The sequence below is a fragment of the Halichoerus grypus genome, chromosome 12 (genome assembly GCF_964656455.1).
Source record: "Halichoerus grypus chromosome 12, mHalGry1.hap1.1, whole genome shotgun sequence".
NCBI lineage: Eukaryota > Metazoa > Chordata > Mammalia > Carnivora > Phocidae > Halichoerus > Halichoerus grypus.
Genome location: NC_135723.1, coordinates 92,026,804 through 92,043,371, shown reverse-complemented (window position 1 = coordinate 92,043,371; position 16,568 = coordinate 92,026,804). Strand labels below are relative to the sequence as shown.

General features: G+C 38.3%; 1 protein-coding gene across 1 annotated transcript in view; it reads right to left on the bottom strand.

Annotated features, from left to right (window-relative positions):
* Positions 1 to 4,520: 4,520 nt before the first annotated feature.
* Positions 4,521 to 16,568, bottom strand: part of UBN2 (ubinuclein 2) — a 74,732-nt gene continuing 62,684 nt past the window's right edge. The window contains exon 17 of the mRNA XM_036078321.2: positions 4,521 to 14,810. Coding sequence (XP_035934214.2) covers positions 14,761 to 14,810 — 50 coding nt within the window. The 3' untranslated portion in view covers positions 4,521 to 14,760. The remainder of the gene's footprint in view (positions 14,811 to 16,568) is intronic.

The window sequence follows — 16,568 nt, the reverse complement described above, 5'->3', positions numbered from 1 at the left end:
GGAAGGAAGGAAAAACTGAATTTATAATAAAGTGAGGGAATGAGTTCTTGTACTAAGTGATGATGACCACGTGCTATGAATTGAGGCCCCTGATTAATGCATTGCTTTGCATTTGAGGTACGATAAAGCAAAAATAAACTACATACAACACATACATATAGTTTGGAGCTGGAGTGTCCATCTGGCTATGATGGGAGAGCCTGAGGTTGTCAGAGGGCTATCTGTGAAATCTGACACTTGGAATGCCAGCGCAGAGACAGGCCTAGATCCTGATGACGTTGAATCACTGGATAAAGCTTCACGTATACCAGGCTTACCTCTAGACTACTCAGTTATATGAACCAAAAGATTCCCTTTACTGTTTTGTTTAACAGACTTTAGTTTTTAGAGAAGTTTCTCTTTACTTTTTAAGCCAGGGGTTTGACATCTGCGATCAAAGAATTCTGATGTTTATCCACTTCTGTACTTTAAGTATTAAAAAAAGGAAAGATTTTTTTTTAAAACAACATGGCTTCACCTCTGTAGTTTGGGACGTTAGGAGAGCAAGAGGAAGCATGAATTTAAGAAATGAATTTAAGAAAAAAGGCAGAAGAGAGAGAGAATAACATAGCCACCACTAATGAGCTCTTATGTGCTAGGCACTGTGCTAGGTGCTTTCCGTATCTAGTCTCTAATTCAGCCGCACCCCCCACCATTGGGTATCACCACTGTAGAAATAAGGAAACAGGCTAAAAGGAGCTAAGCATCTTGTCTAAATTAGTGCCACAGCTTCATAGTAGGGACTTGGGAACCCATCTGTCTGATGTCAGCCTGTTCTCTTTCATGCTATACCACCTACTAGAAAAAAAGAGAGTGGGGAAATGGCAGAGGGACAGACACAGGGACACAGAAGAGGTAAATATACAGACAGAAAAACCAAGCCACGTCAAGGCACACACTGATAGGAGAGAGCATCGTTTTTGAGGTAAAGACCCTCATGACATACCAGAGGATACTGGCATCAGAGGGGGCCATCCTTCAAAAAAGCTCATGATCTCACTTGCCATGTAATTCAACCCGCAGTGTGCCCAGAATCAGCTCTTCTGCTTTGATTTCCAATTTTTCAAAACCCTTTTAAGCAAAAGATTTCTCAAGGATTTCTCAAAGCTTTACTTGGATAAGAAGCAAAGTCAAAGATTCCAGACACTGACTTTCACATCTAGTATGTCAGGTCATTATTACCTATGACAATGAACTCCTGTCTGCGTGATGTGCATCCACAGGATATTACAGTTGGCCTTGTGATAGTCATCTAAATGCTCATCAATTAAAAACAGATACAATAAATAGTGGTGACACCACAAGTATGGAATACTGTGAGCTGTCAAAAAGAACAGACCCCCATGTACTTATGTGGAATAATCTCCAAGATAACTGAAAAAAAAAAAAAATACCAGTACCATATAGCAGGGTATGTTTGCTAAATTTATGTTTAAGAGTCAGGGAACTGAAGAAATCAGTAGCAGTGGTTGCTCTGAGAAAAGGAAAGAGGAATCACGGCTAGGAAAGACAGGCTTTGCACTCAATGTATGCCCATGTACTTGGTACTTTTTTTTTTCCCCAAGTGCAAGGATAATCTCCTCCCCACCAAAAAATCTTTATTTTTTAAATTTAGTAGGCTCCATGCCCATCGTGGGGCTTGAACTCATGACCCTGAGATCAAGAGTTGCGTGCTCTACCGACTGAGCCAGCCAGGTGCCCCGAGAACTCTTTTATTTTGTATCAAGTAGTTCACTGTCTTCCCTCCAAAACAGATCCAATTTTGGGATCTAGCAGGATCTGAGCAGAAGAAATAAGGTCTTTTCTTTTCCCTTCTCCGAGTGATGAGACAAGGAATCTTTCCCATTTCTTTCTCCCCTTCTTCAACCAAGCCCACCTGTTTGTTTCTTAAAAACAAAAAAAACCCTTTCTCATGTCATCCACGTTTGTTGAAAATACTTTTCGGTAAAAGGATAGAGAAAAAGCGCTCATACCACCACTCTTTAGATTTTGGAGTGTTAAGTCTTCCTATATATTTTTCTGTGCCTATGTGAATTTATACTTATAACTGCTCTTTCTTAATGCCTGGACATCTTGGCCATTTCTTATTTTTAAAATTTTTTATTTAATATTATTATTTTTCTTTACTTAACCAATCCTAACATGGCATTAGACTGTTTCAAACTTTTACACCATTGCACAGAAATCTTTGTACAATCCATTTTCCCCTTAGAATCAACTTATAAAAGCAAAGTAACTCCATCGCCAATTTGTTACCTTCGCCTTAGAGCTCCATCTGCAGTTGCTGTTCCATGCACTCGGGTCCTAGCCGACCACTCTCCCATCCCAAACCTCAGGTCTGACACAATTTCCTGCCTACGCGGACAGTGTAAAACATACTTCCTGCTCCATATATTTTTCTATACTCTCTTGAAAAACCCCACCCTCTGGACCCCTGACCCTCATTCAACTCTAGAAGATTGGTTGCATTTTTCTACCTGATTACTTGTTGGCTCTCTAAAGTTTATTCTGAAATCCTTAACTCCTCGAGCTAAGTATCTTCTTAGAAACTTTTCTAAACTACAGAATATAATAAATAATAAAAGAGAACTAGTTTGAATGATAAGAGCTAAGGCTTACTAGTGCAGATTCCTACGTGTCACCGTGCTAAGTGCTTTACATGCCTTATATAATTTGTTAATTGGAGTCACATGAAAAAAATTCCATGGTCAAATAAGCTTGGGGAAATTATAGATTTAAAAGTATCTTGCTTACAGGGGCACCTGGGTGGCTCAGTTGTTTGACCTCAGCTCAGGTCTTGATCTCAGAGTCACGAGTTCAAGCCCCGCATTGGGCATGGAGTCTACATTAAAAAAAAAAAAAATCTTGCTTACAATAACACCTTTAATATGTTAATACACATTTACAAGATGGTGACAACATAGTTGAGTGTAGTCAAATAAAAACAATTATCTTTAGGGGTTATTACTTCCCAAGAACTGGCTTTGGCAAATCTGTCCTTAAATGTTGTTTTGTAGTAAAAACAACTGCAGCCTATCCTCCTCCCCCATGCATGAGGACCATCCCTTTTAACGGTTCTTCATGTTAATGATAAAGCACTAAAAATACATGTAAGTAAAAGAAAAAAGAAAAAGCACTCATCAACCACTTTTTATATTTTGGAGTGTAAGTCCTTTTTCGTATTTTCTATGCATATATACAAACACACTTATAAATGATAAACTGTTCAATTTCTCCAACAAGTTGCTTTCTATCTCTTTATCCTTTCCCCACTCCTTCCCCAGAGTTCTAAGGTTGACTTCTTTTTCTACCCTTTATCTTTTTTTTTTTAAGATTTTATTTGAGAGAGCGAGCATGAGAGTGAGGAGGGTCAGAGGGAGAAGCAGATTCCCTGCTGAGCAGGGAGCCCGATGTGGGACTCGATCCCGGGACTCCAGGATCATGACCTGAGCCGAAGGCAGTCGCTTAACTAACTGAGCCATCCAGGTGCCTCTCTACCGAAGTCTTCTACAAGTAAGGATTTAAATGACCACTTCTTTTTTTTTTGGTCATTTATTTTTTAAAAATTTTGAAGTAATCTACCCAGTGTGGGACTTGAACCCACTCCTCTGAGATCAAGTCAGATGTTCTACTGACTGAACCAGCCAGCCTCCCCCAAGGATGATCACGTCTTTTTTTTTTTTAAGATGTAAATTTATTTTTATTTTTTTAAAGATTTTATTTATTTATTTGACAGAGACACAGCAAGAGAGGGACCACAAGCAGGGGGAGTGGGAGAGGGAGAAGCAGGCTTCCTGTTGAGCAGGGAGCCCGATGCGGGGCTCAATCCCAGGACCCTGACATCATGACCTGAGGCGAAGGCAGACGCTTAATGACTGAGCCACCCAGGCGCCCCAAGGATGATCACTTCTGCAAATAATTCCCACATCTACATTTCAAGCCTTGAGCCTGGTAGCGCGCGCGCACACACACACACACACACACACACACACACACACACACCCCTATAACCCAAAGGAAGAACCTAGTGAGCCTGTGTTGCAGGACTCCCAGTCTGGCTTCTACTAATCCCAGTATACACCACACACCAGCCTAGTCTCTTTCCTGCTTCTTCCTGACTCTGCTCAGGACATTCCCTTTTCCTTCTTCCTAGCCAAATCCCACTATCCTGAGACCTGGCTCAAGTGCCATCCAATTGAAAGTCTTCCCAGATCTCTCCAGTCCAATTTCTTCCCTGCTCTGAACTCGTATGTCAGGCAGCAATGGACCACACCTTTGTGATAAATTTTGAACTGTTATCTTTTAACTTGTCATGAGATTGCAGAGTGTTTGTTAATACACTGAAGGTGGGGACCCTGCCCTTTCCTTCTGTTTCTGATAGCGCTCAGCACAGTACAACACAGGCAACAGACACTCAACCGCTACTGAAAGAATGAGGTACTAAAACCCAAGTTAGCCAAATAATACAACAGACACGAGAATAATATGTACATTCCTCTTTATTTAATACAACACATAACACATACAAAAAGAAAAAAACACTCATGTAAAAGGTCCTGTCACAGAAGGATAGACAGGAAACATCTACACTGAATCAAATAAGGCTCCTGCTTTAAAACAGGGGTTTGCTAGCTATCCCTGGAATATGAGCAAGGCTGTTGCAAAGAAAAAAAAAAAAGAAAGAAAAAAGAAAAAAAAATTCCCTGCACTGAAGGAGTATATCCACGGGGGCTAATTTACTAACTTCACAGATCCATATTTAGGAATGTTTAAGCCCTCTCACATATCCAAAATTCATCAGGGTTTTATGAAATGTGTGATTATTTTTTGGTTAAAAAAATTTACCTGTCCTTCTTTCTTCTTAGAAAATAGTGACAAGAGCTCTCTGAAAACTAGAGACCAGCAAACCACCCAGAGTTTGGAAAGCGTTACCATTAAAGTTCACAGGGTGTGCAGAACAGAGAATGCAAAGGCAAGATGGCAGTGGGAAGAAGAATTTCCTGGCAGCCCATATTCAATCAACCACGGGGAAAGACAAAATGGAAATACCTAGGCTCAGTGCAGGGTTCAGTAGCAGCAGTTTGTCCATATTCCTGCTCTAAGTAGAGCCGGAAATTAAACAAGCACCAGTTCGTCTCAAAAGAGCCTTATACAAACACACACACATACATACCCACACCCATCCACATGTCATCACCACCCCCTTTTATTTAAATTTATTATTATTTTTTTTTTACTAAAATAATACAAAAAAGGGAGACAGGTATATTTACAAAAATCCATGGCTGGTACAGTACATAATTTTTAAGACACACTAAATGCTACAATCTTTCAGGTCCTGAGATTATTACAAATATCAACTCAAAGCTGTGTTCAGGTCCAGTTTTAAAGGAGGAAAAAAAAAATCCCAAAATATTAAGTCACACACTTATTTAAAATACAGCATATCCCTTCAAGTTAGCACAAACGCACCTCCCTATAAACAAATGCAAGAGAGTAATCAGTGCCCTTCACCCAGAGGAGCTGCGATTCTGTAGGCCCCTTTCTTCAAGATCGGTTGTGGAACATGTTGGCAGCTCTGTCCAGTGTGGAGGCGGCTAAAGTAAGAGGAAGATGTGTACCTGGAGGGAAGTTCCTCTAGAGAGTGAACGTTCACTGTATCAGTAAGTCCTGTTTTTCCTTCTGTTACCAAACAAAAGTCTTTCCCTTATCAGAATTCATACCACAAGTGTTGGAAATATGTGCTTACCCAGACTAAAAATTAAAATCCTTATTCCCAATCAGTTATAGCAAATAATTGGTCTGCAGTCCCACAATAATTTTACAACTGCAAATAAACTTTCTTGCTTGTAATAAAAGAGAGAAAACACCTATCACTTAGTTACCTTGGTAGACTTTGATTAACATATTATTTGGGGCACAAAATTCTCACCAGCCAGAGATTTCTTTTCCTTTTCTTTTAAGCTTGACAATCATGTTTAGTGAGGCAAAACACAAGGGCAAGCCCCAGATTACATACTTTTCTTAAGGACAATTTGGTATTTTTGATACTTTCTATAATTTTTCAATGACAGCCAACAAAAGGACAATACAAAGCTTGAATCTTTTCTGTGGCTGGCCATAGATCAGAGGAAATTATTTGTAGGTTGGAAACCTACCTCTACCGGTGGAAAGGCCCCTTGCTTATCGGAAGGTCTCAGATGGTATATGTAATTAATTATGTAGGCATAGCCAGGATTTAAAAAGTCAGCTAAAGACGGCCAACTTTCTAACTAACTATATAAAACAGCAATACTTTTATCAGCTGAGAATAACTTCTTTGTCTTTTAGTGTCCCTAGCCAAAATCAGGGTAATCCTTGGTAGTTTTGCAGGCATGGGAAAGAAAAACTCTTATGTGCTGGTCCAGGGCACACTAACCTTGCAAACAGCACAAAATAGCAAACAAATGAGGAAAGGTTATGGCCGCAAGGACAGAAAATACAAGATAGGTAAGGTCTGACAAATTAAAGGCAGGCTGTCACACAGAAAAACATGCTGACTGGCTGGTCTCAGTTACTGCTGACTCTTAAATGTGCTTAGAGGGTAGATGGAGTTGTTACCTTCAAAAACAGAAGTATTTTCCAAGTTATCTTGAGTAATAGTTATCTTTTTTGTATTTCATTTAGGTTTCCATTAGTGCTCTATTATAAAATATTTTAAAACTAGATTTAAGATAAAATAGAATTATATTATCATTAGCAAAATGGGAGCAAATAATGTACAATTTTCTGAGGAACATAAAACTGGTTCTAAGAATTTATATGGCCTGTGTGACACAGACCTTTGCAAAGCAGGTTTATTCCAGGGGAAGTGTACGAAAATAAGCAAGGCAGAGTATTATGAGAAATAAGAACCCTTAACAAAGGTCTGCATCTCTTTTGAATAACCTTGAAAAGTATTAAGAGGAAGCCATGAATTGTAGCAACCACACTGTACAGTAGTAGAGAAATCTAGTTTTTAATACAAGGGAGAAGAGAAAAAACAATTCCAGTCACCAGTGAACTTGATTCCAAATCCTGGACACACAGACCCCTTTAATTATACTACTGAGATTTCTGAAAGTATCCTTGACCTGTTTGGGAAACAGTTTGGAAAACTGCTAACCCACTATAAATGGCAATATGTAAGAAAGATTGAGAAGTTAAAGAATTACAGTATGAAGAAATTAAATAAAGATCACAAATAGCTACTTTCGAGCAAATGATACTTCGGGAGTATCTGAGAAAAATGTAATTTTTCATTTCAAAGTTGTTCAAAGGCAGTCTGATGATAATCCTCCGAGTCCCTGTCTGAGTCTATGCTAGGATAGGAACACTGTCCTGGACCATGCCTGCAGTCTTCACTTCTGAATGCAGTGAAGACCCAGGAAAGACAGCCAGAGTGAGTGAGAAAAGGAAGTGAAAGTCTAACCTTTTCTCTCAGGACTCTTAACAATATGCAGTGGATATTCTAGTGTAGCAACTGGCTAATGAAATGGTTAATTTAAGAGCTCAAACTAGAGGTAAGAAGAAGGAAGAAAGAAGGAATTCAGCAATAAATATTCAAAGCTATTTTTAATTAGAGTCTGACCAACTGTTCTGCTCTACATACCTGAACACTGTGCCACAGAATCTAGAATTTGTAATTTGTTCCTCACTCTCTACATTCCAGAACTTTCTCAGAATTGAACACTGGGATGATTTCATCTTAACAACCCAAAGACATTCCATGATTCTCACTACAGTTTTGCACCAGTAAAATTAAGTTTTTTTGAATATAAAGTTCACATTTTAGGATAGATGAACACACAAAATATCTCTGTTTTATGTTCCCTAGAGGAACAAACACACATTCAACAAAACCCTTATGCCTTATTTCTTTGGGTAGAAGTCATTTAACAGCTGTATTTGAAGAATGGAAAAAGAGGGAAAGTATGGAAAATAAAGAGTATGTTTATCTGCATAGTTGATACTTAGAGGTTACTAACTAAGGCTTTATCTTGAAAAAAGCAATAAAAAACCAAAAAGTGATTTTTAAGACAAGAACATCCTATCACTAGAGATTAAACGGGCCTTGGCCGATTGTGGGAATTAACCCGGATGCTTTGTCTGCTTGGGCCTGGTGCTTACTCTTGACTCACTTGAGCTGGGTAATTTGTTCCTCTCTCTCTACATTCTCTTCTTTCCTGACCCTGAATATGTGCTATAATTTAAATCTACACACACTCTCTAACAATTGTTGCTTAGCATTTAGCCCTAACTACAAACGCAGCATCCATTTTTTTCCTGTTGCTGTTGTTGTTTGAAATGATAAATTCTAAGTCTTGCTACTTAACATGCCAGGATGAGAGGTGGGATAAAATGATCTTCATTCCTTCCTCAGAGATGGGCAAAACATGTTTCCTTCTATCCCTCCCCTTCCCACCCCACGTCCCAGCTAAGAAGTGAATCTTGCCTCCCCTCTCCCATTGTCCTACAACCTGAGCAGTGGACGGCTCTGACTCTTTCACGGGTGGAAGAAGCCTAAGTTACACACAGGTAGACTGGCTAATGTCTACCCCGCTGACTGTGTGTAGTGCCTGCCCCGTAGGCACGAAGCCGGACAGACCTGTAGTGACAGGATTAGGACACAATCTCTGATGCACAAGAATGAGGAGACGCCCATTCATTCCTGAAAGGTTAAAAGCTTAGCCATCCATCACCAGACAAGTGGTATAAGGAAATTAGATTGAGAAGATGGGAAAGTGAGGCAGATAAAACTTGCAGGGTCATTTATCAACTCCAATAACCAATCACCCAAACTCTACCTAGCTGTAGCCCCACAACCTTGGCAGAAAGCACACATGTATTAACATCCTAAAAGGCTAAAAAAAAAACTACTTATAATTAAGAAACTTAGTGTTACTCCCCCCCCCTTGTTAACCTGAAACTAACCATTTTAATCCCACCACAAATATGTTTAAATAATCTGCATCTAAAGTAGAATTCCAGTGATTATTCTTTAAACTTAAAAATCATATGGTACTTTCTATACCCATCATAGGGAAACATTTTTTAGCCTCTGTGGAAAGATGGTAATACTTTTTTAATTATATAGGATATTTTAGAAAAACTCAAAGTATTTTTGAAATAGTAAAGTCTCTGATATCCCTGGGAGGTAGGTGAATATTATTATACCCAATTTTCTAATGGGTAATCTGAGGCACGAAGGTTAAATGATATTCCCCCTGTTAAATATAGCAATTCAAGAGTAAGACGTCTGAGCTGAGGCAGCCTGATAAGCGCTTTGGTAACACTACCAGGAGCTGCCGCTTTCTGTTAGTCACCAGTCTCCTCTTCCCAATTAAAATGTCTTTAAAGGGGGCACTTATTAGATATATTTGTACTGGGCTCTGAGGATTGGTTCAACTTAGTCTCCCTTTATGTGTCATATCTGTTTTCAACAAGAAACAGATGAATCTTAGATACTGAAGATTACGCTATTCTGCTCAAGGGAGAAATCTAAATAGCTGTAAAATCAGATTAAGCCAAATGTAATTATCTGGCAAATGAAAAGAAAACTAAAGCTCTCTCAAGAATGCTATAGGTTATATGAGTGTTTACATGAGTATCTGAAGTCTAAGCTTATTAACCTTTTCACAGATATGCAGCTGTATGAATTCTTCGAAGATCATTTTCCAGAAGAAAATATGCACGCTTAATGTGGACAAAGTTGCTAACTTCCTTCAAAACTTATTCAGATACAATACGGAGCTTCTAACTCTAGCTCCCCCACGTCTTTAGTCTTGCCTGCCAAGTGCACCTTATCAACTTGACCCTCAAAAGACTCTTGTTATTCCAATGCTTTCTCCAGTGTTACTCATGCCAAGTTGGAAGGGCAGAGAGCAGTGGGTTACATCCAGGAAGAGTCAATGAGTCCACTAAATTTACTTTAATTGAAATAAATGACTTATTATATTTATGTATTTTTGTTAACGTCTACAAACAGATATTCAAAGGGGGAAGATAGCATCTTGTGTAAAGACAATTTCCCAATCTACCCATTTGAATTGACTAAACGCAATGGAATAAACAAGCCAGAAGTTTTGCAAACATCGAAAGGGGTGTGTTTGGAAAGGATGCAATGGTACAGCAGCTACTAGTTATAAATATATATATGTGTGTGTGTGTATATATACACATATATATATTACATATGTATACATATATACACACATATATATGTATGTATCTTACACATATATCCTTATACATATAAAGAAAAGGAAGAATATTACAGCATGACATGACGTTGGCAAGTTTGAGATTCTTCCTCCTGAATCCCCTGACTTATTAGCCTGTACTTTAGGATATCTGAGAACACTTTCAAGAGGGGGAAAAAGAAAGAAAAAAAAGGCACTTAACAAAGACAAAGGCCTGAATTGAGCATGTTTTAGAGGAGTAATAGAAGCATTTTACCAGAGCTAAGAAATGATTTACAGAGAGTTAAACTTTTCCCCTTCAATTTTATAAAATAAAACTGCATGTTTGTAATCGGTCATTTACCCACTACTGCATTTCTGCTTCATTATTACAAAAGCAAAAAACAAAACAATCATACATGCACAATAGAAAGTGAAAGTGCCCCTTTTGAGAACATATGGTCAGCAGAAACTAGAGTGCTGAAGCACAAGGGAAAGTTCTCAAGTTTGGCCTGATTATAGATTTTTCTCACTCTGCTATTTCTAATTTAAAACAAAGAGAAACAAAACATCAACGAACAAAAAGTAAGCCAACACAAATTCAAAACCTACATGATAATAAAAAGAACTCAGGGACCAGTGTGCTTTTATGGTACACTCCTAAAATAAAGTATCCTAACTATATATGGGTCAAGTTATATGACAAAACCTCCTAGAGATAAAGAACTGTAAATCAGATTATAATCAACCAATACAGGCAAAGTTCATTGTACAAGTGTAGCAGCAAACATGATAGACAACTGGAGTTCTAGGAGACAGTCCCAAGGGACAGAGAGTTCTCACAATCAATGGCAGTTTGAATAACAGTAGAGTTTCCATCTCAGAAACTGTCGTGAACCAAGTAGAGGCGGGAAGGGGTGTGGTAAGGGCAACCGGAGAAGAAAGACTAGAGTGGCCTGCCCTTTCCAACCCTGGGTAGTAAACAATTTAGATCTGCTTTGGGAAGGAAAAAAAAAAAAAAAAAAAATCCTGGGTTAAAAATCTTTTCCAGTAAGTTGTTTTCAAACAGGTGTCAAACCCACAGTATCCAGACATGTATGTGCCCGGTTCTTCCCCCTTCCTTGGTGATGCAATAAACCCTATTCAACTTCTGTGATATAAAAAAAAAGTGTAATTTGGGCTAACAACATCCATCAAAGGGGTGGTAGGCATAAAATAATGTACGAACACAATCCTCTGATTTCCTCAGAATATCAGGATTTTGTGACTTCAGATTAACTTCACTTCTTTTTCCGAAACGTTTTTCTTCAGTTTAAAACCATAATTTATTTTACCCTCTGATCTCAGAAGCATATTAGAAAGAATTATAATTGAGTTACAGTGGAATTATTGCTTGCATTGATTTTGGAGGCTCGGAATGAGCTTGACACTTTGCTCCCAAACAGTCTCCAACTGAGGCTCAGCACTGCTATCTCGGAAGACAACTTTGCTGACCATTATTGCTTGTGAATACTGAGGATTAACTTGTATGTACAGTAACAGCTTATACATCAGCGAAGGCAATTTAAAGTACAAGACCGTTGAAAACAAACAGCTTAATTTTCCTGAATCAAGAATCCCGCTGAGTGGGACAGAATTAAGTGTGCTGATTATTTTTGCATTGGGATGTTGCTAATGCTCTTCAGAAATACACATTGCTCTATATCCTTTCCGATTACTCACCATTTTAAAAAATAACATGATTTGACTTTTAAGTGCAAAAATACAGTATGAGTCACAAGTCTCTGTGCTAAAAAATAACCAATTTATATGTTTGTATTTAGTAAGAAAAACTGTAAAGACAGGTGCCCATAAAGTATGGCCACCATTCTCAATGTTATGATCTAGAAAAGAAATAGTTCTGTATTTACATGTAGGAGCTCTCTGATCATACTTATCTATTAAGAAATAGAAAGATGCTTGTTTCATCTGTACAACACAAAAGGGTAGTCTTGACTGAAACGGACGTAAGTTAGTGAAAATGTGGTATGGGGCTGAGGGCGGGATCTGGCAGCAGTCCTCATGGAATTAAGACTGAAGAAAATAGAATATCATCTCCATATATATGACTTCTCAGAGCCAAGGGCCTCCAGATATTTTTACTGGTTAGTTATAAAATAATACTTGGGGGAAGAATTGATAATCCTGTTCTTCTCTAATGGAGACAAAAGAATCACCAGGGATCTTCCCATGGCATGATTCAGAACTGATGGATTTAAGAAACTGAAATTATTCCCTGACTTAAACTGGCAATGAATTTTTATACAGAAATAAATTTATGTATACACACAGATGAATACATGCACAACTATCAGCAGGAAGAGAGATTAATATGCACTCTGACTCGTGGTGTGGGGAGTGAAAGCAGGGCTAGCTTCCCAAAGGCAAACTCCTATACAGTATTAGCAAAGACTTTTTTTTTTCCAACTTAGATAAAAGCAACAGGTATACCACATTGTATTAACTCAAGAATTGGGTAAGCTTCCCTAAATTAAATAAGCCAAACAACCTTTAATCAAACATATTCAATTCAAGTCAAACCGCTGGGCAACATCCCAATATCCTTTCAAAGTATCTACTGGGGCTGACACAACATTCTTATTTGTTCTACTGGTAAACTAAATTCTTAGAGGCAAGTAATTATATCAATGATTCCTCTGAAATAATCCTTTGCCCTTACTTTAACAAGTTCTTGGAACTAAAGTTTTCAGTTACTTATTAACTTTTTGCTATGAAGCAAGCCAATGTGACTTTGAAGTCAAAATACAGGTAACACAGATCTCAACAGATCTGTGGTAACTCATTCAGTCCTATAGGCTATTTGGGACTTTTGCTTATAAAAGAAAAAAAGGGGCCACGTTAATATACTTCTTTGAATAAATTTAAAGGTATAGGGTGACTTGTAATGAAAACATGCAAATATTGCTACTACCAATCTGATGCTGTTTTTTAGGTTAGTCTGTTATAAATGGATCAAGCTTACACCAATCTTGGGCATGGTTTGAAAACATTCGGAAGTCTAAATAGGGAGAAAAAAAAAGAGTGAGAGAGATTGATAGAGACAAGACCAATGATGAGGCAAAAAATAAATAAAAAAAATTAAATGTATCCAAAAGGAACCATAAATTTCTCCCTTAACATCCTTTGTTGAATATGTATTTGCATAAGGAAGCTACAATAACTAAGCAGTCTTATTATTATCTGCAGGTTTACTCACATACCAATATTCTCAGTAAATATTAATAAAGCTTTAAGATCCCAAATGCTCCAAATCCATTTCACTACACTGGATACAGGGAGTAAAAATACATTGTGATTGTTATAAAAAATAATCCCTTGTACACGTAATGATCCTAATGTAATTCCTCCCTTTAAAATACTATCTTAAAAATTCCAAAAATATAATATATGCCATTTGAATGACCAATGAAGAGGCATGTGCAGTACACACTTACACCTGTCTATATCAATAATTAAGAATCACCTGAAGTACCACTAGCTAAAAGACCAGGAGAAGTTGTGAATTGAGGGGAAGCTGGGGAAATTTACAGTTCAGAGCGGTAGGCCTGCAAGGGCTAAGAGCACCAAAGTCGCAGCCCTACATCAAAGATCCCCATTTCTGAAGAGAAAAATGTGAACAAAGCCACATTTTAACATCAAGAATGGAAATAAGAATTAACCAGTCAATACCAGATGCACAAATCACCTGAAGAAGAGTTAAGTACCTGCTTCTGAATGGAAGATGAAATTGACCCTTTTACAAAAAGGGGACATCTAAGTTTCGTCTGTTAAGAGCAACAGGCTCAATTTCTTGACTTTTAAAAATCTCAATGATTTTATATATCACTGTGCTAAAATAACTTTCTTGAAGCATCTTTAGTCCACTGATTTACATGGGGAGTTGCTACACACTGGAGAAGATTCAAGTTTGTTCAGGATTTGTGAGGGTACGATATTTACTCAGCTACTGTCTGTAGCAGACACAGGGTCATTAATCGGTGCGGCAAATGTGCTGCATAGTCCATTCAAATAGACGTGATTGTTACTCCTGACAAACTGGCCTAATTCCAGATATATTGCCTTTTATTATGCAAGTATGTCTACAAGTGTTCAGATCCAACCCCCAGGATGGATGGAGTATACCCAAATCCTCAGATTCCTTCTTCCTCCCCCGGGGAAAAATCAAATTTGTACTTCTGTGGGTTTGACAACTGAGTCTCTTTCAAGTCAGTTAATGTGGTAACCTTGTCTTTCTTTAGAGGAGACCAAAGGTCACTAACTTTGCATGAAAGCATTTCTTCCTCCTGCACCTGGCTTTACTCAAGTAACGTTCTCTTTTCTTTTTTTCCTCCTCACCACAGTGCTTGGGACGAGAGAATGTAAACATCGACAGAACGGCAGCCCTAGGACCACATGAGGACTTTCCCATCAGGTAGATTCCATCCGCCGGCTGAGTGTCTCATCTCCATTGCTTGCTGGGAAGTCACTGAGATTTCCGTGGTAATTTAGTGTCCCCTTTACTTTGGCCTCCATCTGAGAAAAGAGGTGTTTAATTGGCATGGGTTGGCATGTTATAAAAAAATAGGTAAAAACAAAACAAAAAAACCCCCAAAGAGAACAATTAACTTTTAATTTCCATGTGAATGACATTGCTAAAAAGATAACCTTTAATATCTTACATGGTATAGCACAGAGGTTCAGAAACATAAAGGAGATAAATTAACGCAACAAAAACAATCCTCTTATCTCAAGTGACTGTGGTTCAACTGGTTTTCAGTCGAAATACTATTTCAGCAAGTATTTATTATCTATCTCAGAGCCAACTGTGTCAGATGCTGTGAGGATTATAAAGGAATATAAAAGACATAATCCCCATGTTTAAGGAACCTACCACATCTCTCAATTCTTTAGACAACAAGGTCAATTCCATTTTCTTGCGAGTGAAATTAAATTTCTTGCCATGACATGGCATTTGATAATCAATTCTCAATTATTTACGTAAATGAATGCAACACACTGGTAAGTGAAAAATCCAGCTGAGTTTTTGTTTTGATCCTAACCTGGCAAAAGCTGCAAGTGATAAGGAAAGTCTGCTCCTTGGGAACAATGGTTTCTAGGTTTACATATGGCTTTTTAACTTTTGTTGGGAAAATGTTGGTTATTCTATTTACACTGGGCAAGAGTGGGACTCAGTGAGCTTGAGAACTAACAAAATGTAGAGAAAGTTTAACAGGTTACTGCCTTAGCAAGGACAATGAAGCGTCCCTCTCCTAGGCCTGAGAGAAAAAGTCAGGGGAAGGCATGAATGGTAGAAACACACGGGTGAAAAGGAACAAATTACTGTACTACAAGATCAATCCTAAGGCTGGAGGAGACCATGAAAGTCACATTGCTAGGTTCATTAATGTGATAGCTAAATTACTCCCGTATGACATAAAACAAAAAACTGCCTCTATTGAAGAAATGATAGATCAATGAGACAGGATAATTGTTTCAAAAGCCGTATGAACAGAACACTATTCAACATCGAAGGCATGGCTTTTCCATTACAGTGCGGTATTACGTACTTGTTTGTAGAGACAATGATCTGACCTGCGGTATGATTAAATTCATCACATGGCAAGGTAGGGCTGTGCCCAAAGAGGCGCCCGTAAATAAGCAAAATAAAAGACTCCTATTAACTGGACTGTGAGATTCTTTAGACCAAGGTCTGGCCCCAGGGCCACATGTGGCCCACCACTGCTTTCTCGTTTCATTGGAACCCAGCCACACTTACGTTAATGTATTTGTCTATGGCTGTTTTCGCACTAGAGGGGCAGAGTCGAGGAGTTGTGGATAGAAATTATATGACCTGCAAAGCTGAAAATATTTACTATTCAGGCCTTTTTAGAAGAAGTTTATATTATATATAAAATGACTATATAAAAGTTACAGTCATTCTTCCGAGGGCTGAGTCTGAGGCAGCTTAACACTTAGGTCTTTTGCAGGATTAATTATAACCTGCTGCCTGGAGATTGCCATATAGCTCCCATTTCTGCATGTGGTCAACTGTAAACTTGTTCAAAGATCATTTTAAATGCAGTGGCCAAAAAGAATAGTGAGGTCCCAGTCAACTTCCAAAGTTAAGAGGGCAGCTGAACAGTTACTCCTGTTCAAAAGATCCTGAAAATGGTCTTCAAGAATAGTATCAACAGTACACCGAGACCAACTGCTAGTGAAAGCAAGAACCTGGAGGCCAATATGTGATGTCCAGTGTCCACTATCTAATTTCAGATTTCAGGGTGATCTAGC